Consider the following 27,089-nt stretch of genomic DNA (forward strand, 5'->3'; position numbering starts at 1 on the left):
TTTTCATTTGAAGAGAGTGTAACGTGATATAAGGACGAGAAAACCTTGAAATTCTTTCTTTCCACAAGGATGAACCTGAGGGGGCCGTTATAAATTGTATTGGATCAACCCTGAAGAAGAAGCCTGCCCAGATCTCCAGGGAAACCATGGGAATAATAGGAAGCAGTTAGTGGGTGGGATCAGGCCCGGGAGGGTCAGTTTACAATGGGACACCATGAATGTGACCATCAAAGTGCTGTGTGGCCATCCCATTCAATTGCTCTTTTTTAATGGTCCCATATGGCCACATGTGTTCCACTGGGTAAAGGTCCAAGCTGGGTCTAGATAAAGCAACTGTTCAACTTTATCAAACATGATACAGAATTAACAAGAAGACTGGATGAGTCGCTTTATTGCTAAGGACCCTCCGATTATTTTATGAAAAGTTTTTGTTTGACTTGAAAAATCTTAAAATACACAACCTCATCTTACAATATTCCCCATGTTGTATCATGATTTTTTTTAGCTCTTTATTTCGTTCTGCTACATCAAACTAATTTTGGGGTTGGTCAAAAGCATCCAATGTTTTTAAAGATGGACAAAGTGTCTCCACTTCCTCCCACTATCCAGTAATGAAGCTAAATTATCCTGGATACGAAGGCTGCCATCGTGTGCATTTGGAGCCACAGTCTGCACAATGAGGGATGGAGACACGGTATCGAGTTATGTTTCACGTTGTTTTTATAGCATCAAATAACGAATAAAAGCCAAACGTATCAGAAACATATACACTTGAACAAACATCAGTGTGATAAGAACTAACTACAATGACAAACTATCTTTGGGAATTAATTATCTAATGTGTACTCTGACTTTAGTTTTAGTTGGCTCTATGGAGTAGGTGCTGCAGCCCTCAGGAAAAAGATTTATACAAAACACAATCAGAAACTGGACTGATATCATACAGAGGGGCTCTGGGTCCAAATATAACCTTTAGTATTATATATATATTATATATCAATTTGCCCTTTAATATTCACCTCCATCAAGGAGGTTATATTTTCACTTTGTTTGTCTGTCTTTCTTTAACATTGCAAGATAGGGTATTTTTTTTGTTTGTGTTGGTTTCACCAATTTTCCAGGGAATAATTGACGGATCCTCTGAAATCTATGAGTGTGTGACATTTGGGGCAGCTTGGTTGAAGTTTAGGGGGCTGTTGGGCCTTGGTGGGGCTGTAATAGTTGTGTTAATGTTTTCCTTATGTGACGCAAATCCTTGAACAAAATGGTTTAATTAAACCATGACAAACCAAAGGGTGTTACACTGAGCATGTTGAGCCTATAATACATGTAATACTAAGTTAACAAGCTTGATGTCACTAAAGAGCCAAGTTGGACTGTACAGGCCGTTGAGCACTGTGCACTGCTGCAGTCCACATGAAAGTGATGGCTTCACTTTTGGGGAGCAGACATGTCGTCCACTTTGATATCAGCTACAGTCAAAACTGAATTATTAAAAAGTGCAGCTCCCCTGAGGCCCAAACTGCGGAAGGTAAAGGTAAAGAAAAAGACCATAAAATGAACTGGTGTGTTACAGAGGGGCTCTGGGTCAAAATGTAATTTGAAGGCCTATAATATCTCAGATTTTTTCGTGATGCATATCTTTGAACAAAAAGTTTGATTGAATTAGAACAAACCACAGGCTTGGTGTGGTTCCCTCTCCTAGCGTGTAATACCGTGTTACCAAGCATGGTGTCAGTAAGGAGTCATGTTACAGGCTGTCAGTCATCGCTGCGGTCCCAATGAAAACGAAGTCTGGACATTTACATGAGTGTCACGACGGTCTCAGACCCTCAGAAACAAATGAAGTCACAGTTTCCTCAGTGGTGTGTTGGTGATCTCACTTCCCTCTGGTCCTGCGCTGTGAGAGGACACAGGACAGTCCGGCCCCATGTTGGAGGGGCGGTAGTCTGCAGACACCGCCCCCCCTCCACCTCCCCCCTGTCGTCACAGCTTTATAAACACACTGCTGGAGCCTTGGACCACCGACTTTCCCACGCGATACATGACAAACCTTTGCTGGACACACGGCACCTTCCTCTAACAAGATGGCCACGGAGAGTTTGGAAATGAACGGGAATGCTGATCGAAACGGAGAAGCCGAGGTAAGAGGACAGAGGAGCTTCTTGTTCTGTATCGTTTAAACCTTCGCGAGTAACCGAGGCTGAGCCCGGGGTGAGTTCCCACATCGGAGCACCTCCAGGGGTTTCTCAGGAAATGTGGCTGCCTTTATTCCCCCTCCCACCATCCATTCAGACTCCTCCAGGTTTCATGTCAGCCAGCGCAACAATAATTCATGAAGCTTAAAGTGACCGGTTAACAGCAGCAGCAGCAGCGGGGCGTCAGGATTACAGCTCCAATAATCCAGGCTCATTTCAACACGAGCCCACTCATTCACAAAAGGCTCAGTTTACACATAATGACAGGGGGGGGGGGGGGGGGGGGGGCGCACTGGACCGTGTCTGGGTGCGTGTGTGGGTGCGATGGACGATCATTGTGCCGGCGTGTGACCCACATCCGAGACATGCTGTGACCAACGTGAGTTTAAACCGTGCCATGTTAACCTGGGATCACTCAAGAATACATAGACCCCATCTCCTCAACAATACATGTTTTTGTCTTGCGTTACAAAAGTAGGCAGCAGAGGGTACCCCCCCCCCCCAAAAAAAGAGCAGACATGTTATACAACTCATAAAATAACAACAACAATAGTGATAATAATAATACATTCAATTTAGAACATCGAAGAACATCAATATATAACAACAGTAAACAATTAAATGCAGTTTGAATTGAAGATCACACAACATCACGGTTAAATGAAATAATGATTTAATGCTTAACAAGATTTCTATTCATAATAGTAACTATTGATGAAGTAGATTTCAAATTCATTTTATCTAAGCCATCACTGGAAGGCAGCATCCACAATAAGGGAAGTGCTCTCTATCATAAATCTTAGAATGGCAAGTGGTCTCTCTAATCTTGTGTCACTGGTTGAAACAAGGGTGATTCGTGTGAAATACACTTTTCTCAATGGAGCGTATAACTACAAAGCTGCTGCAGGCTGTTCCAGTTATTAGCTTAATATTAGTGTAGTATATATATGTGTAATATATATATAGATATATATTTGTACAGCACAAATGTGATAAGTGTGATGTAATTATATCTGTTTTGGTTTTGATCGGAGCATTTATTTTGATCAGATCTTTTTTTACAATGGTTACAATGAGAAACAAATTGCAGCGCCAACCTGGTGCTCACTGATGTTTGTCAGTTTTAAGTGTTTATTTGTCGGGTCAGGGTCCTGCCCTTCATAGTGCTAAACACAATTAATCGATTAACCGAGAAGTTAACTGACAGAAAATTATAAATATTTCAAAAGTTATTGTCTTAATTCAATTCATTAACCTGTTGAGAAACATTAGCTTTTTTCAGCTCCTCATGTGTGACGATTTGAATTCACTAACTTAACTTCACTTGTTCATGAATACAAAAGTAAACATACAGAATGCAGTATACAGAAGGTATGTAGTAATGGTCTGGTAACAACGTTTAGTTAAAGACAATAATAATATCAAGTCAAATTTATTTTCAAAATAAAAAAGACATATCATTTCTCAGTGGACATTAGAAAGACACTCTTATTGAGCCGTAGATGGAGAAGTGGATAACAAAAGCTGAAAATGAAGCTGTTGCTGTTCATGAATTGAGAGAGGACAACAGGAAGTGACTCAATCTCATCTGCTGGTCGACCACAAGAGCACGATCTTTTTCCTCTGTGGCCTGGCAGATCTTCATACGTATAGATTTAGGAATGCGGTGTTGAACCTCAGTGCTTGATGTTGCCAACCTGGGCACAAGGGTGACATTGTTGGACTGCTTAACTCCACTGCACCCAGACGAAACACTGAACCCCCGCACTAAGCTCATAATACACAGAAACTAGGGGCTCTGCATTGACCCCGGGTTTTATGGTGTTATTTCTGTAGTGTTTAACTGAACTTTTTACTACTTTCTTTGTCGGTCAACAAAAAGGGAAGGAAACTCTTTAACGCGACCTCTTCCTGAAAACATCAGCCAGTTCATAACATGACATTCTGCTCATGATCATTTTACACAAGGCTGCATTTTAAAAATTTATTTAGGAAGTAATTGTTGAATTTGGTATAATAATGTAGTAACATCAGGGATTGAATGAGCTTCATTATTGCGATAAGCATGTCCTGCAGATGCATCATGTACTTTTGAGCTTTGTTTTTATAGTTTGTGTCTTCACTTCACTTTTCCACAGAATGTGGGTGGAGGCCAGTTCAGCCTCCTCGTGTGTTACTGAGTAAAACATAACCTGGTCAGCTCGAAAAAAAGTTTTTGACAAATGTTTGTGACCTCTGACGGAACTCAGTGACCCGTTTGAATTAAGCCCCTTCAGATACTTTCACTTCCATTATTATCTGCCAGAGAAAAACATTCCCTGATTGCATAGTTTTGGGTTCTTTTCGTTTTATTGAGTTTGGGTCAGTTATACTAGAACTCAAATGGTTGAGGCAAAAACATGATACAAGCACAATTACTTTAATATTCACGCTAAATGGTATTACTACACAATTATCACACAGTATTAAAGTAAAATGTATATATATATATATATATATATATAAGGGAGCAAATCAAACTGCAGCATGAATTTCTTGAGTAGGTGACATCATACTTTCCACTCACTTATTTCCAGGAAATCCATGCTGACAGCAGTGAAGTACCAGCCATTCATTTTCTCCACGTTTAGGTTCCTAAGCACCATGTTTATCTATGTTTCAGGACAGAATAACAGACTTTGAATGAAAATTTAGTTTCCTCCCCACAGGACACGTATTGTGTTAGAGGAGGGCTGTTGAGTTTTTGAATAAAATTAAATAATTTACGGACAATTTACAAAATCTTCAGCTCACATTTGATTATTTTAAATGTTACAGAAATCTGCCATAAAAGAATATTGGATATAAATCTGAAATCCTCCTCTGACCTCCCTGAAAATGAACTATTAAACCCTCGGTAAGATAATATTTAGTCTCCCCTCTGTTTTAAGTTATCTCCCTGTGTCATACTGATGTCAGGGTTTGTGTCTGTGTCCAGGTGCCGCTGCGAGGCCGACTGAGGAGGGAAGAGGGACCCCTGAACATGAACCACTACGCCAATAAGAAGAGTGCGGCAGAGAGCATGCTGGACGTGGCTCTGCTCATGGCTAACGCCTCCCAGCTGAAGGCTGTGATGGAGCAAGGATCAGACTTCACCTTCTATGTGCCCCTCATTACTCTCATCAGCATCTCTCTCATCCTACAAATCTTAGTGGGCGTTATGCTCATCTTCATAGGTAAACTTGTTTGCCACTGCCTCATTTGTATTTATGCAAATTCCTACTCGTTCACACATGAGTTGTACAGAGTCGAGCCAAGTCAAGCTACAACACCACCACCCCTGCCTGGCTAACTCCTTATCTTATCCTAACAGAAATGCTTTTGTGATATGGAGCTGAGTTGAGTGAACCACAGCAGGAAGACACACCTGTTAATTCCCCTCGGCTGTCAGCTGTTTTCTATTTAATATATCTCTATATTAACTATTGGAAAAATATATTATGTCACAGGAGATTTCCACTTGGTACCCATGGCCGCCTGATTCAAATTCAAGTCACTTATGTTTACCTACAGAGGGACCTCTGCGTCTGCACCCAATCTGTTTGAACACCATCATGCTGGCTTGTGCTCCCTCTCGGCCACTGCATTCTTTCTAGATATGAAGTTCAACATGGTCATCCATCCACACAAAGAAACCTCAGTTCTCGGTTGTGGTTCCCCACAAAGATGATGTAAGCTACTAAATGCTATCAGAGCCGGGGCTAACATCGTAACGTGCCTAATTTCATGGGCACTTCCTGATTCCCTCGCATTTAGTTATAAGCCGTTTTCAGACATGAACTCTACAACAATACAGAAATCTTTGGAGTGTTCAGGTGAGGTGTGGCGCAGGAGGCAGAGGGAGGACATGGCGTATATGTGCTTTTGTTCACATCAACACCGGCGATGTGGTGCTCGCATCTTGTTGTGTTTCCAAGTTGACACATTTGTCGGTGTCTCCTATTCATACAACTCTCTTTCATCTTTCAGTTTTGCGCTCACACTCAGATTTCCGAGCTCCAGCTTCAGCTCTTATATTTCGTGATATCTCTGCTCTCGGATTTGTCATCTGCTCTTGGATTTTTTTTGTGCAACAAGTTTGTCAAATTTCCCCAACCAATAGAATACGTAGTTGCCTAGTGTTGACCAATGAAATCCCTCCACCCTTGAAGTGAAAGGAAGAAAGGATAGGGGAAAAAAAAAAAAAAAAACCCCATAGAAGTACAGACTTCTTCTCTGACTTCTTCTCAGTTCCTTTCTCAGACCAGTAAAGCATGTAATATCTTAATGGAGGAAGCTAACCATTTACCTGAGGCCACTACTGTCACATGCTGTTAATTTATGAGTCCTCAGTAATGATTTATTTACTGCTAATGTGAAACTTGATGCTGCCCCCTTGTGGGGAAAGGAGGTCACTCCTATTGTCTAATCCACTCTCGTGTTATTTCTCTTCCAACCAGTGAAGTGGAACCTGAACGATCAGAGCATGCACTACAAGCTGAACATCATGGAGAACATGGCCACGGCCTTCGTCTTCATTATAGTTGTCGTCAACGTCTTCATCACTGCGTTCGGTGTCCAGCGGCCCAACACAAGTTAATCATACTTGACTCTCCATGCCTTCAGATCAACTTGGTATGAATGGACCTCAGTATTATCCGTGCAAATGGACAGGATATTTACTCACCAAAATAAATGGCATACAGGTGCATTCTGCAGCTCTGTCTCCCGGGCTTGAAGAGATCAAACATACCACAAGGATCAAGTGACATTCGTGTGTGTGTGTGTTGATGGAGTTCCCTTTGTCCCTAACCACTTCCACGGACATATGTGTGGTTTTTATTTCAAGTGGTTATTCACCCCTTCATTACCTCATATGCTCAGGTTACTGATGCAAATAATCAATTGCCTTTACTTATGAAACAAACATATCAGGAGCAAAGATACTGTGTGTGAGTCACAACCACTGTGAATGCTTCCTGGACAAAAAAAATCTAGAGTTATTTGGAAGTTTAGAAATTGTTGTTAGGAGCCTTATCTATGTGTTTGGTTTAGATGATTTGAAAAAACGTAGTCAGCAAAGCATAATCCAAATGAAATCATGAACAGGGAGTGCGACAGGAGCCATCTTGGCTCTACCTCAGCTTGAGGCATTACATGACAGCTTCATAAAGGGAGCATATAGACTGATTAAATGGACCTTACTTTTTTTTTAATTTCTATGCAAGGTTTTGTGCGTAAAGTTAAAAACAGATTTCCAAGTTAATGACGGAATATTTGTTGATTTATGTATATATTGTACTTTGTCACTTTTAAGTTTTATATTTTTTAGCACTATTTCAAAAAGTAGTTTCTTAGCTTTTGCTAAATGACCTTGTATCACTGTATCACACTCTATGTACTATTTCAAAAGAGCTTTATAAATAAAATGATACAAACAAAAATGTTCTGTGTATTATTACCATGCATGTTTTTATTGTACAAAGACAAAAGTCGCAAATCATACAAATGATGGCACTTCTAAATTTAAGGCATTTTTTACACGACAAAACACACTGGATGTGACAAACAACTCTCAGGCACTGCTCAACGAGGAAACACGTCAATATTACCTTTTATAATTATTTTACCGAACAAGCTGCAAAATATTTCTTTAAAGTGTTTCTGATATTAAACTCCTGAAGATTAACCTGCGTCACATGGCTGGAGGACGCGTTTTATCAAAGCACCAATGTGACAGTTACGGTTACAACAAGAAAACCTTTTCACTCTTGAACGTTTGAATCAAATTGTTTACAAACAGCCTGAGAAATATCAACCAATGTTATTTACCTTCAATTAGGTGCTAATTCCTTTGCTTGCCCTTCTTTGTGGTTAAATAAAGTTTTTATCACAAACTAACTCACTTAAAAAAGAAAAAGGCACAACAACAAAAAATATCCACAGCAGAGGATGCAATATATAAACAAGATTTAAATGTGCTTTTTTTTAACCCTCACACACACACACAGAGTTATTTAATTAAGGGAGATCGGTTAAATGCTTCCAGAGGCCAAGCGGAAAAACACCAGTTTTCCTGCTGGGCTGACTCAGCGGAAACAGAGACAAGGGGAAACACTCAGGAACGGTTTCCTGTTTCAAAGGGACGTGGTGAGAGATAAAGTTAAGAACTGTAAATGTAACATAGTGTGACGTCTGTTTAACATGAGTCCAGGTCAGCGGTGAATCAGATAAAAAACTTGGTTAGAGATGCCACGAAGTAGGCGGCAGTGCCTTAACCGTATATGTGTTGAAGACCACAAGGGCCTCTTCCATCCTTGTCAAGGGGAGTGCTAACCTTCTCTCCTTTCATACAACACAGTACTGTCATGGCGACAGAGTCGTATTTATACAGGCGGGTTACACAACGTACCTCACTCATGGTGCAAACTCTGGTTTTCATTCCTTCCGTCAACTACAACTCCGTTACGTTTGTTTTGACGTGTTAATCGATATTTAAGCTTCATTTTCACGATTATTCGATAGATTTATTGTGATTTTCTTTTGCTCGTCGCGCTACCCACAATGCACTGCGGCGACAGAGCGGGATATCATTGGTTGGAGCGACCACGTGACTGCAAATGCTTACAGGAATTCACGTGAAATCGGTATCCACCTCCTGTTCGATGTTGTTTCTGTCTATTCACATTTTTTTACGAGTAGATACTAACGGCGGGTTGTCGACAAGCTCTGATTGAACCAACGCAAGCCAGAGTAGGTTTGGTGCTGTAAATTCGTCATCTGACCACAAGATGGCGGCCACGCTGCAAAAAAATACTTTCAACAAAAGGTCTGGTCTCAGTCATAAGACCAAAATGCACGGAGGCTTATTTGTAGTGACAAACAGGTAACATGTTAATGTAGTAAAATGTACTATGCTAAGTATTAAACTAGTCTTATGCCTTATTATTTCACCGACACAATCAATAATTTATTGTGAAATAATTTGCTTCAAACCACATTTGAAGCTTGAAGTGGTGATGAATCGATTAATCTCCTTGCATTTGTTCTGATAACTAAACAGACATAGACACGAGAGGAAAGAGGAGCAAAGTGACGACTGTAACACAACAATCTATACATTTGTGCGTAAAACTTACGGAAATAAAATAAAGTGTACTGGGCTTTGGTGAATGTAATTCATTAGAGCAGAACGGCTGAGGCACCTGGAGTGAAGGAGTCACCGCCTAAATCATGCGGCTTGCTTCTGTGTACCAAATAAGAACCTCCTGAGCATTTTTTTTCAAACCCAGCGCAGCCATCCCCAGGGCCCGACTGCCTCCGGACACTTTAGCTTCTATAGGAAAAAACAACAACTTTCTTAATAACTCTTAAATTTAGAGCATGGAGTGCAATTAGATTTTCAACAACATGCATCGACTTATTTGATCCAAACATGTAAAAAAAATACTGACAATATCAGATCATTAAAATTGGAATTGAAAAGCAACTCACCACTGTAGTAATACAGTAAAGCCATTCCCACGGCAACACTGAAACAGCCCAGAAAGAAGAGGGGACCTGGAAACACCAAACAATGGGAATGTTATTTTTTATCTGCTGTAATCACATTTTTTTTTATTTTTATATTTGACTATTGGAGGTGAACACTAAACCATCCACAGATTTAATTCTTGTAAGAAATATATTTTTTAAACATTTCTTTTACTTGCAGATTTTACCTCTGTTGTTCATGTCATATCTCTGTTGGTAGACTCGTGGTTTTGCAAGTGGATCCAATGAATCTGGAGGCAGAACAGATTGGTAATGAAGCAACGATACGTACCTCAGTGAGATCACACACGATATTAACATGATGTTTTTAGGGCCTGACCTCTCAGTCGGAGCCGTGTGGGCAAGCTGTAGTACAACTCCTCCACATGCAGGTGGAGGGCTCTGTAAAACTCCTTGCAGGCCTCCTCGCCTTTCCCCTGAAGGTCTGTCAGGAGCTCACCCAGCCTGACACTGGTGGGCACGTCCAAGTTTCGGAACTGGATCAAAATAACAGTGAATATTATAAGAGGTTGTTTTTGATCCAAACATGCTCGGGTGCTTACAGACACAGGAGTTTGTACCAGGTCCTCTGGGTGAATTCAGAGCAAACATCTCCATTGGAATTCGATTTTTAACTTTAGTCTTTTCTAGAAAATATTTGACTTTTTATTTGATGCCTTCCCATTCTATTAGTAAATAATGTGTTTTTTTCCCCCATTAAATGTATCTCACAGCTTCTGTTACCTCCACCACGGAGGTTATGTTTTCATCTGCTTTATTTTTTTGTTAGCAGGATTACACAAAAACTACTCAACCGATTTCTATGAATCCTCACGGAGGGGTGAGACATGACCCCAAAACAGTGCAAGATGGGGAGGTTTTCAACATTTCCGTCGATCTCTCAGAGAATAATTCATGGATCTTGATGAAACAAACCATGCATGTGTAGGGGACTGATATTTATGAGTGAGTGCAATTTGGTGCAAACTAAAATCCAGATCAAGTAATTTAATAGTGGTTTCATGAGGGGACTGTTGGGCCTTGGTGGAGGTTTGGGTTCTACTGCGAGTCTAGTTACTTTTGGAATTGATGCTGCAAAGACCTACGATACTTTTACAAAGTATGATTAATTACTGATTGAACTGCAACATAAATACAATTTAACTATTGCATGCTGCTTGCAAGTTATTACTCCAGTAATAATAATCACTGGTCACACTGTATATATTCTGATAACACTGTGTACATTATTTCTTTGTTATTTCCATTTCCATTGCATGTTTACTTATTATTACTTTGACTGATTTCTATTTTTTGGGCTGCAAATGTTGTGGCACTAATAGAGGAGTATCTCATCTTACATGGACGAACAGGGTACTGTTACTACAAATAAACAAAAGGACATGTTGCCACAGTAGTTTGCAGTAGTGGAGGTCACATCTCCCACTGCAGTGTAACTTCTGGGCTCTCGTGCCTCTCGGGGGTCCTGGAGGACGGACTCACCCTGGTGGCCTCCTTGTCAGAGAGGATCTGGGGGTAGATCCTGTTGAGCTGCAGGATGAGCTTGTCCACCCGCTCAGTGTCCAGCCTGCGGTCCGATCTGAGGAAGGAGCTGTCCTCCAGCAGCTGCTCGTGAAAACTGTCTGTACACAGGCACCACGGGGGGAATAACACCAACAGCAATTTAGCAGGAGTCTCATATATAAATACAGACAATACAACGTGGACTGGGGCTGTTTCGACCGAACCCTCCATGATCACTGAACTCGCTATTGACAGTAAACTGGAGGGGAGTCTTCCTTCGGACAAACGCACAGTTTAGGAAACTTCTCCCAAAGCGCAACAGGACTTGCAATGAGAACGCGGCGAACATTCCTGCTCGTCGGTGCCACAGACACCGACTGCAACTGGCTGGAGGAACTTAAAGTGAAGCGAGAGCCCAAATACGAGGTTTTATAAGAGCAGGTTTCTTTTCAAAGACGTTTAGATAAAGACGAACCAACCTCCCATTGTAGAGTCCCTTCTGTCCTTTGTGTGGACACGCCCTCTGACGTCACCGCACTGCCGGGTACGTCAACAGCTTCAGGAAAAAAAACTTTCACCGGAAACATGATTTCACCCTCAAACAAGGCGATCACTTATAATAATGTTTCTTTTTGTTATTGTTGGTCCTCTCAGCCAAGTTTTATACAGATATATTGGAATTTATCATTTCATAGTAAAGAATATATCTATATGTTAATTGAATTGCAGTTTTATTCTATTTAATTGGGCAGATATCATATTTTCACATTCATTTCCCCCCAATAAAATATCTTCTAATAGAAATTGATCTTTGCATGTAGACCTGTAGAAAAACTATGTTGTTACCTATTATTGCATGTTGTTACTCTTAGATTGTACATTTATATTTAGTCAATGTATACAATATTATATAATTTTAATACAACACTATATGTACAATAACACATCTTGTATTTTGCCACTGAATATATGAAAGGTTAAAAGCTTTTCTTAAACAATATTACACTGTATAATTTGTAATGTTCGCATTCGAAATAACTCATTGTGTTTAGCCACTGAATATATGCAAGTTTAAGAAAAAAAGATCACTCAATATAAATAAAGATTTTTTTTAAGAATCATAATATAAAGTCTAGAATGGCACTTTTTTTCATCAAGATGTATCCTCTGAGAAATCGACTAGATTGTTGAAAAACAGACAATGATGTAGAAAGTATAATAAAAACAAAATTGCACCAAAATTAAATGGCTTCTTCGCTGACGATATCAAATCCTTCCATCAAGTATCACGGAAATCAGTAGAATAGTTTTTCCCTTATCCTTCTAACTAACAAATTCTGATGAAACATAACTTTCTTAGTGGATGAAAATATAGTCAATGTGTACTCACTATGGACAAGTAAACTATCATCAGTTTGTGAGTGTTACATGTGTATATTTTTGAAATTGTTATTGACTTTGATTATTGTACAAATAAAGAATAAAGCTTTATTGTGAAAATAACTATGGACTAGTACCTAAGTTATGTTTAACTGAAAAAGAACAGAGACGTCAGAGTTTTGAAAGTCAGATTTATTTCTTCACCAGTCGAAACTGGAGGCAGAGAAAGTCGACAGCAGTCATGAATTTTGCGAGTGTTTATCCACAGTTTTAGTCTTGAAACTCTGACCAGCCACGTCCACTCAAACTCCCGTATGAAACAAAAAGGATGATGACAACCTGTAGTCTGTGCAGTCAAATAAATACAATTGCAGTTATATTAAAACATAAAAATCAATTAGGAGAAGAATGTGAGCAACAACGTGTAAAATATATATATATATTGTTTGCAATGCAAATTGCACTTGTACAATATGGCACCGCAGGCATATTTGTTTGGAGACAATGGATTATTTTATAATGGTTTACAATAATTGTATTAAAACAATTACATTAGACTCTCCTTCATGAATAAGTTTATGAATACTATTAACATCTGACCTTAACTTAGAAATCTTTAAATAAGCTTTGCATTAATACTCTTCCTCAGTCCAAACACGCATTCTTGAAAAAAGTAACAGCTCCTCCATGTTTACAGAGGAGAACCAGTTATACAAAATTAAGTTCAGACCCTGAATTTGAAGCTCCACATCTGCAGGATCATATAGATTATGTAGAAAACAATGTATGGTAATTAGACGTCTTCCCAATTTCTTTGGGTTGCCAGAAAGGCACCCAGGAATCTAAGGCCAAAAGGAAAGAAACTAAGGCAGAAAAGGTCATTTGTCTCATTTGTTTTCAAATACTCTGTAAAAAAAAAAGGCTGATTTAAAAAAATGTACCACATATTCACTGGTTTTATTGTTATGAAACTAATATGGATAAAAAATATTCTGATTCGCTTGAAATGTTATCAGGAACCAGGCAGATAAAAACGTGCACATACAGTAAAACATTGTATAATACTTTAAAACAATTAGTAGGACTTTAGAAAGAAAGAGGAATCGCGTAAGAGCAAGTCAAACAAAAAGTGCTCAGTCAGGGAAACACAGGTAAAATGTAATCAGCTAAACACCCATGTTGATTCTTCCTCAGGTTCAGTCATTATAGTGGTGCATATTGTTTGAAGACAGAAACTGTAGTGGGCAGCGGACGTGATGTGCCACACTGTGAGCAGTCACAATGTTGGACAATGTTTTGTTTTGGCACTCAAAAACAAAGAACTTGGCAAATACTGTTGGATAGGTTGCATTTTTAGCACTGACATGATTTGGACCATGACTAGAAAGTGAAGAACACTGCAGCACAGACTCTCACAGACGGACATCCTTATGGTCACTTGGCTTGATAGATTTACTGCAAATGGAAAAGTAGAAAAGAAGAAAAAAATCACTTGAGAGTAATGGTCGATTAATTCAATTAAAAATTTTCAGAGCATTGGTAAGATGAGTTAAAGTTAGTTAGATAAAGTTAGTGCACAGGAAAGATGATTGTATCAAGCACAGAGATGTGTCATGCATGCATTTGTCAATCAGACACAACTCATGAGATCAAATGGAAATTAAAACTTTTTCTAATTTCTAAGGCATGTTGGGGACACGCGTGTGTTTCTAATACCAATATATTGGCCGATATATAAATATTGAAAATTATTTCTTACATTATCAAACCCTTATGACAAAGAAATGTAATTGAGGTATGATATTTTTTCACAGTTTAACCATAAACTTTATATTAAATAACTATAAATAAAAAGACAGCACAAATACATTTAAATAAATATAGAACTTCAATTAAGAAAATAAAAATCTTTGATGTAAAATGTAAACATAAATGCACATCTTCGCATGTCTGCGCATATTCACAAACATAAATGCCAATGTCGATATGTCAGTGAAAGGATTGTATTGGCTGATTTTTATCGGGCTCCAGTAGTATTAGTACTGTGTCCTATAGAGTGTTAAGAGGTATAATGGCTCCAAGAGTGTTTGCAATGAAAGAGTACGAGTGCGTATGCCAAGGCTGAGAGAAATGCAAATCTAGGATAAACAATGCAGATTTGTTCAAATGCAGAGCAGGCAGAGGAAACCCAGGTGCTGCGTTATTCCTCTGACTTACATGTTGGCTGGAAGACGCTCCCTTGACCTTTAATTTGCTCTTGCTTCCCACAGCTGTGGCACTCTTACGGCGTTCCTGCTCGTGGTCAAACTCCAGGTCCTCCAGGCGCTGAGTTAAGGCCAGTTTCTGCTGGATGGCCATTCGTAACAGAGAATTCAGGGTCTTCTTCTCATCCTCCGCAGCAGTCAGCTGCCGTTGCATGTCATCCAGCTGGATCACGTACTCGTCGCACCTGAGAGAGAGAGGGAAAAGAAAGAGAAGAGAGAGTGAGAGAGAGAGGGAAAGGAAGAAACAGGAGATATGCATTATTTCCAGCAGGTGGAGCAGTTTTCCTCAGATTGCTGCCGTTGTCACATGTTTTCTCCATCCCCCCAGACCACATTTTCCAGATGGGAGAAAGAGGTCTGGCTAGCTGACTCACAGAAGTATTACATCAGACTGTTCCCACAATGCATTGTGTCTCTCTCAGACAGACGGACACTAACAGAAAGAAGTTATGCGGGAAGGTTTTGAATTATTCTTTAAAATAACTAGGAAAAGATGCTGAAAGAGGTAGTATTAGTAGATCTATCAGTGTTATTGGTACTTTTGTAATGTGTCCTGTATCAGAGAAAATAGTGCATGTATTATAGGTTGTGCCCTTTCACATGACGGTTACCAGGATATCTGTGTATTTTTAAAATTCAAATTCAATGACTTTTAAGACCTCTTTAAGACCCTAGAAAATAAATAATAAAAAATCTAAATAAATAATACCATATTGCAGCAAAGAACACTGAAGTATGGTAGTGGGCCCTGAAAGCTTTGCTTGAGTGGACATAGTCACTGTATTAGCTAAACTATCAGTAGAAGCCGTGAATGACTCTATAGGCATCATGCTTTTTCAAGAGCCAGCACACCGCTTGTGCTCATGTGCAAATCCAGTATTTTGCAGTTCACCTTCCCAAGTTTAAAGTTTTTGCCTCTCGCCTCATAGGAATCACTGGATTGTTTCCATTAATCACTGCATTTGTCATCTTCAAACCACAGATATTAGGCAACGTGACTAGTCGTGCTCTTGTTTCTAAGCAGAAGAAAGGAGAACTATTGCCACCCACTACGCAGAGTAGGTACTATTTAAGTCAGCATACACACAAATACGTTGAATAAGTAATGATGTGGGATGTAAAATAAATCATAAATGAGCAAGATATGGGCACGCACATTCACTGCCCCAGATAAAAATGTAAAGCCTCCCCTCAGTTCCATATATATTTTAAGACATTTTTAGACCTTGAAAATCTAAAACTAGATTTAAGATGTTTTAAGACTTAAAGGCTTTAAGAATCCGCGGGGACCCTGGTTCGCTTTTCTTTTTCAAGAATTGAATGTAAATTAGTGATTGTGTTTAGTCATACCTTGTAGCAAACATGGCTCGCAGAGAGGAGAATGTAGCAGCATCCTCTTTCAGAGCCTTGAGTTCGTTGCGCAGCTTCGTCATCGTGTCAGTCACCATGATCTTCTCACTGTCGTACTTACTCTTCAGATTGGCCAGAGCAACCTCGGCCGTCTAAAGAGAATAGGATGTGATATAATTACTCACACATTTTCATGAAGTCTAAACTCAGCGGTTATTTTTAACTAAAACCAATGATCCCCTTTTTCTTGTATGTGTAAGTTTGATAAACAATGAACATCCTTCCTCTGAGAAAACAAACACAGCGTGGTCTCCTTACATGTTTGTTGGCCTTCAGCACGGCTCTGAGCGTGGCTATCTGTTCCCTTTTGGTGCTGAGCAGGGACTTCAGCTTGAGGATCTCTCCCATCCAAGCCTCTTTGTCTTTGTCCGCCACCGTGCTCAACTCCAGATTGGCGAGTCTCTGGCGCGACAGCTCTGTGGTGCGGTCCACTGCCTGCTGCAAGTGGAGGATCTGGTCGCTGATGATGGCTACAAGGTTGTAGATGTTCATGGGTTCTGGGCGGTGCTCTGGGGCCGGAGATGTAGTAGCTGCGGTGCTGCTGGAGTCGGTTTTTCCAAACTCAGTCTCGGTGATCAGCCCCTTGCTGATAAGTACGAAAGTCTGGTGCTCTTTCCCTTCGTTCCCTCGTCTCACCATGACCTTGCCTTCCTTGTAGTAGTCGAGCATGACACGGTTAGGGGTCTCATTGTTGCACATACAAACGTGGTTGTAGAGATTGGCCAGCTCCTCACTGAAGGCTATTAGCTCATCCTGGGCCACATTAAGGCCGCCTTGTGATTCCCCTGCAGCCTTGCTGACCAAATTAAGCTCCTTCTCCAGACGAGTCACCTCTGCTTTATCTACTTGACTGATCTTCTCAAGGGACGCTAAACTTGACCTCAAGTCATGGACATCACTCTCCAACTGCGTTCGCTCATCTTCATACTGAGTACGACACTCCTCGTATTCTGCTCTAAGCGTTTTCAGTTCCTGCCTCAGCTCCCCAGCTTCAGACACAGCCACAGTGTATTTACACTGCAGGATCTCAGGCCCGTTGATGTCCAGCTCATAGTAGTCTCCGTCGTCGTGGCTGTCCCGGTCTTTTTCACTGTCGAGGGCAGACTGGCGCTCCTTACTGGCCTGAAGCTTCCTCATGGCGGTGAGGTTCTCCGTCAGTTTGTTGACAGTTTCCTTTTGCTCGGACACAGTCCCATAGGCCCGTTCCAGCTGCTTCTGGTTCTCCTGTAGAGAGTTTATCAAGGCCATTTTCTCCCGCTCCACCTGGTATTGAAAGATCTTTAAAGGTTAGTTGGCCAAATTTACAGCACTGAATAAAATCTAAACAAAAAAGAAAAGATTCAGCAATAGCTCTTTGGCTACGTAGAACACAAACAGTATCTTTCTCGCCATAGTTTCTGTCTTCAAATTCAACTAAATATCACCTTAAAATGAGCGAATGTGGGCAGTTCAAGCAGGTTTAACTGTTTCTACTGTAAACAAGAGTAAACTTGTGCAGCAATATCTTGAATTAGCAAATTGCTTTTTTGCTGTTTTGAATTTGGCTAAATCAATTAATAACTAATATAAATGAAGGGACAGTAAAAGCATTTTTCTGAACCTCATGTATTCTATTGAGACTCATTCAACAGTGAGTAAACAAGAAGCGTTGGGCTTTTAATTCATTTTTCTGGACCACAAATGGATGACTGGTTCATTAAATGATATTGCCATTAATGCCTTTAAAAAGATCAAAGGAACTGCAACAGTCTCTTGTATAAATAACTTACAATATGTCTTTGATTCTAATATAATGGCATAATGATACATTACATTATATAATGATTTTATTATATGCAACCTAATGATGTTGTTTCATCACTATGAGAGACTGCGTAGGTTAAGTTGCATCCCTGCAGAAGTGTCTGTATGGACAGTGTGAGTAAGGCAAGATGAATCTACAACTCAACTATATTTTTCTGCATGCACATACTGTTGTATGTTCAGTACCTAACATTTAAATCTCAAAATCCATTGTTTTCCGCTCATTCTAGTTGAAACCACACATGCAGGCAACACACTGCATTCAGGAAGCGTTGGTTGATGGTAAAAGTGGATTTAGTGAACTTCATACCTGACTGAGCTGCTGTTTCAGTTTCTGGATCTCGGAGATGTTGAGCTCACTGAGCAGGTCGTCCACCAGGCTGGGAGCCGGCTTGAAGGGCTCTCCTCTCTTGTTCACAGCGGCTCTGTTTTCGTCGCCCTCACCGGCCTTCATTAAGCCATTCTCAAAGCCTCTGATTAGATCATCGTTGTCGGGCTCGCTGATGGTGAAGGGATCGTCGTGGAGTTTCAGGTTGTCGAGGGAGATATTAAAAGAGCTGTTGTATACAGAGCCACCGATGGTCATCGAGTGGGAGAGCTGCTTGCGCAGGGAGGCCTTCTGCTCGCGCTCGGTTTTGATCGTCTCTAAGGCCTCTGTTAGCTGCCGCTCTGCAATTTCTCTAAGACGCATGGCTTCCTCCAGCTGGCTGTGCAGACACTGGGAGTCCTCCTCCAGACGCCGGAGCTCATGCTTTAGACCTTCGAATTCCACCTATACAGATGGTCACAAATACAAATACATCTGTCGATAACTACTTAACTGTGTCCACAGTAGGTTTTCTAGTAGGTCAAATATATAATAAACATGTTTTGTCACTTTCTTACATGACTGAAGAGCAATACCACGGGTAGTTTGAGGCATAAAAAGTTCTTAATCAGAAGTAACATAGCTCCATTACCACCTAGTTGAAGATGAGTAACAGAGTGAGTATTGTGTTTGGTGTTATTGGACTCACCTGGTTCTGTCTAAGCACAGATACTTGTTTCTGAAGAGAGATGTTCTCCTCTTCCAGCTCGCTGTAGTCCTGCAGCAGACGAGCCTCTCGCACCTTGTACTCTCTGATGTCATCACGTTGCTGACCGCGCTGTAGCTCTACCAGCTCTGAACTCTGCACGCAGGAAGAGATAGATAATGTCAGGTTATGGCAGGACGCATTAGTGTGAAGTCTTAATTAAATTCGATGCTCACTCTCTGCATTCTTGCGACAGGGGTCATTGAGAGTGAAATGAAGATTAGCATGTTTCACATACCACAGGGGCAAGACCTTGGCAGTGAATGTAATGACCGACGGAGGACATGGTCCAATTACCAATGTATTCTACAGAGAGCCGTGGTGGAGGACATCCTTTGTATCACTCGCAGTTGACCATTACATCATCTTTCCTGCTGGGCTCAAACTTGCTAACAGTCGCCCCCCCCCCCTCCCCCATTACAATCACCAACTCTCTCACAACTACCGGTGAAATCCCAGTGGACTTCACAACTTCAACTTTGAGACCTTTTTTATTAAAACTGATTAAAAGCAAAATAATATTTTTATGTTTTAAAACACAAAAGGTACTGAGATCTCAGTTTTACAGCAGACCACAACTACTCATGTTATCATATAAAATGAACATGAATGCACATTTTTGCAAAAAATTTATAAATGTATAAAAAAATTCTAAACACATAATGAAGGGGTCTGAAAACTCTCTAAAATTAAAAAAAAAGTGTATATTCGAAAATGGAAGAACATTCATACCCTCCTACTCTATCTTAATATGTATGTGTTTAGTTTTACCTCTTTCATCTCCAGGACAATGGAGGACAGACGATCGCTTTCAGCTTGTGCACTGGTCAGGGAGGCTTTGGCCTGTCGGAGTTCATTCTGCAACTCCAGGACATTCTGCTGGTAGACAGCCTCTTTACTGGCAGACTCCAGAATCAGAGTCTCTTCCCTGCTTTCTCCATCTGCTGCCACCTTCCTTTGGATTGAGTAAGCTTGTCCAAAGGCCTGGAGGACAGACAGACAGTATGGACATCAGAACACACTCATTTGTTCAAAGATTATAGAGACAAACTACAATTCTCACATGACCAAATAAACCCATTGCCCACAGATAGTTCATGATCAAAAATACCAGGAGCGTGTCGCTCCCCAGTTTATATTGACTGGCATTGCTTGTGACACAGTACACCATGTGTTCACAAGAACTGTGTCACCCTCCTGTGACATTTTGCTGCTTCATGAGGGTCATGTTAAATACCAACAGAGCGTGGAAAGAGATTATTGCAACCACTACTTGCACATGAACTGCATTAATGTGATTTTATCATGCTCATGTGAGGGGAGGAAAAACACTTTCTTGTTCATTCTGAACTAAAGAAACGTGTTTTAATTTACAATTAAAAGATGGAAACCTCTATCAACTCAACCTCTGTGTGTTTTGTCACTGACTGACCTTTTCAGGATGAATTAATACAATTACAAATCACTGACGCATCCCAGGTCAAATAAACCAAACCTAACTTTCACAGACCATCTGTATTAACCTATAGCCTTTACCTTAATTCACCGTTAGATGTATGGATGTTGTTTTGAATGGTACAAAGCCTGGGAGCGAGCACTCCCTGACACATGAACAAAACAAAAACCCTTATGGACACTCAACAATAACAAACACCAACATCGCGGTCATGTCAATCAAGCAAAATAAAATTGTATGCAAGTCAAAATACATGTGGAGCACTTTCATAATTGTTGATTTCTCAGAGAATAACTCATGGATCATGGCATGTTTCTCTGGCATCCGTCCATCTTGTAAGACAATGGTTTTGCCTCTTTATGCATGCATCTTTATTCTCAGGTCTGACTTTATATAGAAGAGAGGTGGTCTTATTGCAACAGACCCTAAAAAAGGACTGACCACTCATGAATGCACTAATAGCTAGATAGCAAGCAAAGAGTCAAAGTTTAGGTTAACAGTATTAAGAGACAGCACAGGTAACCACAAGAACAGGTTAATAGGATGAACAAGTTAGTGTCAGACTCCTACAAGCATCTGACTTAAAGGCTTAGATATCCAACATCTACTGTCCCTGAGCCAAACGGCTGATGTAATGGTCATTGTCCAACAAAGTCCTGAAAGCTTCCACCGAGCTGCAGCTCTACTTCCCACAACCTCACCTTTTCTTCCTCAACAGACTCAGTCAAACAAAGTGACAGAAAGTCGGCCGTGATGTGAATTGGTGGAGCCTAAATACACAGTGCACTCATCATATCTGCCTCTGTCACATTTTCTACTGGAGAGAGAAGCAACAGGCACAATCATGACAGCAAGAGAACAAATAAAACAGTGAGTCACTTTGTGAATGGACTGTGATTTGCGCCATGAATTACACAACGTGGAGGAACAACAAAAATCACCATCACTATATAAACGATGTCATTCAAACATCTAACGTGGTGAGGACACAAGTTAGTTCCTCCAGGGTCTCTACAGGTTTCAACAAGTTAAATGTAAGTTTTAAAGACCACAATGAATGAAATTTAACAAGAATGTTGTGCACGAGAGATATGAAGGAATATCTGAGTCCCAGAAGTATTTACACACCCCCTCAATTGAAGACAAGGTGAAGTAGAGAATAACCCTCGAGACGCAAAGTTATCGCACAAACTACAGGCAGAAACAGTAAGTAAGTCTTTCCCACAGCCGAGTGTTCTTAGATCATTTACCAGTTCTGATCAGTTACCAGTTCCATGTTGGTACAGATTTCACAGTAATACCCACACCAACAAAACAAAATCCAACGACCATATACCAAACAAAACAAGAGGACAAAATAAAACAGTAGTGTTATCAGAGCATGATCATGTTGGTATTGTTGAGAAATAACTACAACACATGGAGACGAACTATGCATGCTGCCAAAACAAGATTTTATGACATTTTACAGTCCAAACGATGAATAAGGAAATTAAACAGTAGATTCATTAATAATTAAATTATTGTTAATTGCAGTAATACTTCAATTGGACTGGTAGAGATGGGTAGTAGTAACACTTGTGTCTTTTTCACAGCCAAGTAGAGTGTGACCTTTATCTGAGCATCTCCGGTTCATTCTCTAAATCAGTTATCTGTTCACAAATTAATGGATTTAAAACACTACATGTTTGAAACAGTAAAGATACTATATGTAAACAGTAAAGATTATTGGCTGAGCTGAGTGACTGTTAGAAAAAAATCATTTCACTAAATTATTAAGAGTGATGGATGGAGACATACAGTCCTTAAGAAGTGGCGACCACAGCTGCTGAATGTGGAAGTGTCTTAGGATGCAGTTCCTCTAAATGTTGGTGAACTGGCTGTAAGAAGACTGAGTAAACCGGAAGAGTGGGAAAAACCCAACTACTTCTTTTGAAATATATGCAGTCACAATTTCCCACAAGGTAGGATGTCAGTGCCTATGTCGTTTCTTCTCATGTCTGTCGCTGTAGGACCATTTTAAAATCATTTTCCTATGTATGGTATTGAATGTTGACGACACCACTGACTGATGTGTCAGCCTCTCCCAATCAGCTGTGCTGGTTGCTGCTTTTCCTTATCTCACATCAGATTTGTCCAGGAACCTCATCGTTCTCCAATTAGTGAAATATTTGTCTCAAATAACTGTCAGGGACAGCAGCAAATGATACCTCCAGACTTCAGAAATAAAGGGTGATGTCTCAGACTGCCATGTGTATAATAGAGCCACCTCCGCCAAGGAAGGAGGTTATGTTTTCACCCCTGCCTGACTGTTTGTTGGTTGGTTGTTTTGTTTGTAAGCAAGATTACACAATAACAAATGAACGGATTTCCATGAAACTTGGTGGAAGGATGCGGTGGGAGTCAGGAAAGAACCCATTGGATTAGATATTGGTCTCATGCAGACGAGGATACAGTAGCTGGATTGTGGATCAGTAACAATAGGGCTGGTCCATTCAATTAAATATCAGTGTATACAATCAGGAGTAATTCATGGAAACCTGAGCAACCATGCGTACATATAAAAATATAATTTGTGTAATTTAGATAGTTTAACTCATTCCTACGTCATATGGGCAATCTAACGAGCACTTAAATGACAAAATATAATAATAATACCAAAGACTGAATTGCATTTAAAAGTCTGAAGCACATTTCTGTTGCACTTTCAGATTCTTTTAGACCCATAAACCAGCAGCAGCTTGGACACACACACACACACACACACACACACACACACACACACACACACACACACACACACACACAAAGCTGCTGCAGATGTCTCATTTGAAGGCCTCACTCAGACTTGCATACCGAGAGCAAGTGTGGGCAAGTGACCAAAACAGTAGAGACATGTTGAATTTTTTTTAAATCCCCTCGTGTGTGGAAATCATGAAGCTGACTTACACATTTGGTCACCATGTGTTTATCAGTAATCACCTCACAATTCATGTATTTAACTTTTCAGGAGTTTTAGAAAGTTGGTTGTTGGAGGCAAAGAGACTGAAGGTATATATTTAACTTATGTTAGTTCTGATCACACTGAGCATTATAAACACAACCCTGACCGCTGCTGGAACTTTACTTCCACGCTGCAGACAGATGACTCGATCTGTCAGTGATCACATACTGATATAATTAACACTGCAGCCAGAGACACGTCCAAGTGTCCGGTTGCGTGGCTGTGACCTCGGGTTACCTCCTTCAGCTGGTCCCGCTCCTGCCGGACCGTCTCGTGTTCCGTCTCCAGCTCGTCGAACCTCTGCTTCAGCTGCTGCTTCTCCTCCAGCACCGCCAGCCCGTACTCCGCCGCCTGGATCTTCTCGCGGGTCGTCTCGCGGAGCTCCAGGGTGAGACGCTCCACCTCGGCCCGGAGCCACTGCGGCCCGGCCTCCGTCACCAGCACCCCTTCGGGATATTCCCGCTCCTCCATGGTCGTCGCCGGCTCGACGCGCAACTGTAACGGGACCCAGCCCTGCCCTGCCCTGGCTGGAGCAGGAGCCGCGGGGGGAAAAACCACCGAGGCCACAAATCACTGCCTTCTTTGTTGGCCCCGCATTGTTGGGACTTAAATGGCGCCTGGTTCCCTCTGGGTTCTCCCGCCGCAGCCTTCGACAGAGCTCAGCCCCGGGGAGACTTTAGTCATCCTCCGGGAGTTAGTTCAGCCTCCGTGAAGCTGACACAGGAGGAAACTTCAGCTGAGATCATCGACTGGAAAAAACACCGTCCACACACACACATTGCATTCGAATCTGGGCTGGCAGAGAGGGAAATGTAGTTTCCAGTGAGATGCCGGTACATCAGGGATAACGTACTCCAGCGAAAACTTGACGTCAAGTACCAGGATGCAGTGCGCGGGCATGGAAGAGGAGCCTGTATTTTTGTGAAGACATCAACACTGCCATCTAGAGCTTTTACAGGGAAACTACAACCATACCCATGGAACTATAATACAAAGTAACCCTAACTAATATATAATGTAATGTAATATAATCATTTGTATGACTATACCCACTAGACAGATATTATATTTTTTGTTTATAAAAAACAATTGTTTTGGCTGGAAACAACAACAATAAGCAATTATTATCAATATTATCATCATTATTGACATTATTAACTTTATTTAACTAAATATTTCTTAAATTGAATATATTTGGTATCATAATGGGTATTATTAAATATCCAGGACAAACTCGATGCCTTTTTCTGACAAAAATCCCCAAACTCAAATATATTTAATTTAAAATGATATAAAATGGAGTAAACCAGACTTTTGACTTAATTTGACCAACTGACACAGATTATTGTTCATCCAAATGGCAGCCAGTTGATTTTCTGTCACTAGACTAAACAGTGAATAGGCTAATTGTTTCAGCTCTATTTGTGATTCAAATCCAGGCTAAACGTGGCTCCTCCATCACGACATCTGCTCTCATTACCAAACTGAGTGACGGCTTTCATTCCTCCACCCTCGGGCAACAGTCGTGGTTGGAGCCATCCGTCCCATTCTCATGAACACCATCTCAGGAGCGGATTGGGGGAAATTTCTTGAATGTTCCAAACTGATTAGAATTTGCTTGTCAGAGGTGAAAGGTCACTTTAACTGCACAAAAAATATTTAAATGTGTAATAATACAAATGTCAAATAAATGTCCAATAGGATGAAATAATAATGTATATAATAAAATATACATATTTATAATAAAAAATATAATAATGTTATTTTATAAGCTAAAGGTCAAAGATCAACTTGACATCATAACAATCTGTAAAACCACTTTTCTGGACATATTGAATATTGTAACTCAGGAACAGAAGAGATGATTGTGATGTATGTTTGTTCCCAAACTTGACCAGTAGGTGGACGCCTACACCAGCAAGATGATGCTCCTGGCTTTAATTATGGACTCTAGCTAAAAAGTTATTGATGTGTTCTTTTCTTTGGACTTTCAGGTCATTACTGATGATAGGGCCAGAGACTTAAAACTGTGACTTTTCATCTACAGCTCTGAAATATTTTTAATCAAATACTTGATTGAACCCTGCTGTAATACTGAAAGATGTCTTAAGATTTGCCGTTGTCTTTGAGCCTCACCCACTTAAATCCATACATGAGCATGAATACGAAAGCGAAACATTGTTATCTGAGACTTGACCTTTGTTCCTCCTCACTGCCTGGCAGAGTGGTTCGACCGGCTTCAGGAAATTGTCTCCTTGACGTTGAAATATCTCACTGTTGCTACACCTGCCTGCAGTATTAGCCTGAAGCCGAAGTTAAGTACACCTGTGTTTTCTGGCTCCCACGCTCTTCCACCTGTGGTCATGGTAATCCACTCTCTCACTATATAACTTTATTGTATTATATATTCCATATGCTGTCGCTCCCTCTTGCTTTCTGTTTCATTCTTTGATCTCCATCTACTTTCTTTCTTACGGAAGCGTATTGCATTCACTTGAAAAAAAAAAAAAAGGGCTCTGTTTTTCTGAGATAATTGTAATCTAGTATTTTGATGAAGTTACCTTTTGCATGGACGTTTCGCATAGAGCCCTTGTTCAGCGGGCTGCATGTAACTGTTGCACTCTTAAGACAGTTTTTTGTTTGGCACGATTTCTTGTATTAGCGCCATGACGTATAGCGTCGCTTCAAACTGTCAGACTCTCCTTCTGTATAAATAACAGTGAACCACAAAAGACTAATGTAGCCGAGAGTTTTGTTCTCTTATACTGTCACAGGCCTCAGCCGGAAGAGGACACGAGAGATGGTTATTGAATCGGGACATCACACCCGGTTACTTTCCTTCACACTTCAAAACTTCTCTATTGACGGAACCCTCTTCCGTTAGAACCCCTTTCAAAACAAGAGTCCCAACCAACACCCTGCTTATAACAGGAACTACACATCAACCTTCCATAATAAAGCCACTAAATAAAATAGCTTACACTAACAAACGAAATATGTATCTATCTGTAGCATATCTCCAGAAAGATGGTCGAGACTTTCAACTGATGTTTTCAGGTTTATTTGAAACTTCCCTAAACAACACCGTGAGAGCTTGTGCCTCTTCGGAGGGTCGCTAAAACATCAAACTTTTCCTTTGTGAAGTTACAGATTCATAACAGTAAGTCCGCGTCTATACAGGAACTTCACTTTCAAAATAAAAGCATGTAAAAAAAACCCTCTGTTTTTAAAAAAAAAAACTTTTTTTTTTTTTAAGTGAATGCAATACGCTTCCGTACTTTCTCTACTTACTTTCAGTTTATAAATCAAACTATCAGCGCAGATGTGTCTCTTACCAAGAAATCATTATAATGTTTCTCTTTCAGGAATATGGAGGGGACCTCGCTGGCTTTTACAAATACTGTATGTAGAACGTCAAAGTCTTAG

At 40.4% G+C, this 27,089-nt stretch overlaps 3 protein-coding genes and 1 non-coding gene across 4 annotated transcripts; 1 reads left to right on the forward strand and 3 right to left on the reverse strand.

Moving 5' to 3' along the window:
- The first annotated feature begins 1,991 nt into the window (after positions 1-1,991).
- On the forward strand, positions 1,992-7,599 carry ninj1 (ninjurin 1). Its single transcript, XM_034585473.1, has 3 exons — positions 1,992-2,144; positions 5,176-5,413; positions 6,677-7,599. Exons 1-3 carry the CDS (start codon positions 2,088-2,090, stop codon positions 6,814-6,816), a joined length of 435 nt encoding a protein of 144 aa, XP_034441364.1. The 5' UTR covers positions 1,992-2,087; the 3' UTR covers positions 6,817-7,599.
- A 70-nt stretch (positions 7,600-7,669) lies between these two features.
- card19 (caspase recruitment domain family, member 19) lies at positions 7,670-11,821 on the reverse strand. The gene is made up of 6 exons (XM_034585472.1): positions 11,753-11,821; positions 11,253-11,392; positions 10,090-10,246; positions 9,938-10,000; positions 9,711-9,776; positions 7,670-9,552 (listed from the first exon to the last, which is right to left on the reverse strand). Exons 1-6 carry the CDS (start codon positions 11,757-11,759, stop codon positions 9,443-9,445), a joined length of 543 nt encoding a protein of 180 aa, XP_034441363.1. The 5' UTR covers positions 11,760-11,821; the 3' UTR covers positions 7,670-9,442.
- Positions 8,448-8,575, reverse strand: LOC117762325. Its single transcript, XR_004614012.1, has one exon. It is a non-coding gene; the product is annotated as a U6atac minor spliceosomal RNA (small nuclear RNA).
- A 1,007-nt stretch (positions 11,822-12,828) lies between the features above and the next one.
- Positions 12,829-24,555, reverse strand: LOC117761508 (protein bicaudal D homolog 2-like). The gene is made up of 8 exons (XM_034585466.1): positions 23,901-24,555; positions 19,975-20,187; positions 19,147-19,299; positions 18,441-18,902; positions 16,586-17,590; positions 16,268-16,419; positions 14,871-15,102; positions 12,829-14,108 (listed from the first exon to the last, which is right to left on the reverse strand). Exons 1-8 carry the CDS (start codon positions 24,132-24,134, stop codon positions 14,106-14,108), a joined length of 2,454 nt encoding a protein of 817 aa, XP_034441357.1. The 5' UTR covers positions 24,135-24,555; the 3' UTR covers positions 12,829-14,105.
- Between the last annotated feature and the right edge of the window lie 2,534 nt (positions 24,556-27,089).

Source organism: Hippoglossus hippoglossus, chromosome 5 (assembly GCF_009819705.1).
Source record: "Hippoglossus hippoglossus isolate fHipHip1 chromosome 5, fHipHip1.pri, whole genome shotgun sequence".
In the NCBI taxonomy this organism is placed as follows: domain Eukaryota; kingdom Metazoa; phylum Chordata; class Actinopteri; order Pleuronectiformes; family Pleuronectidae; genus Hippoglossus; species Hippoglossus hippoglossus.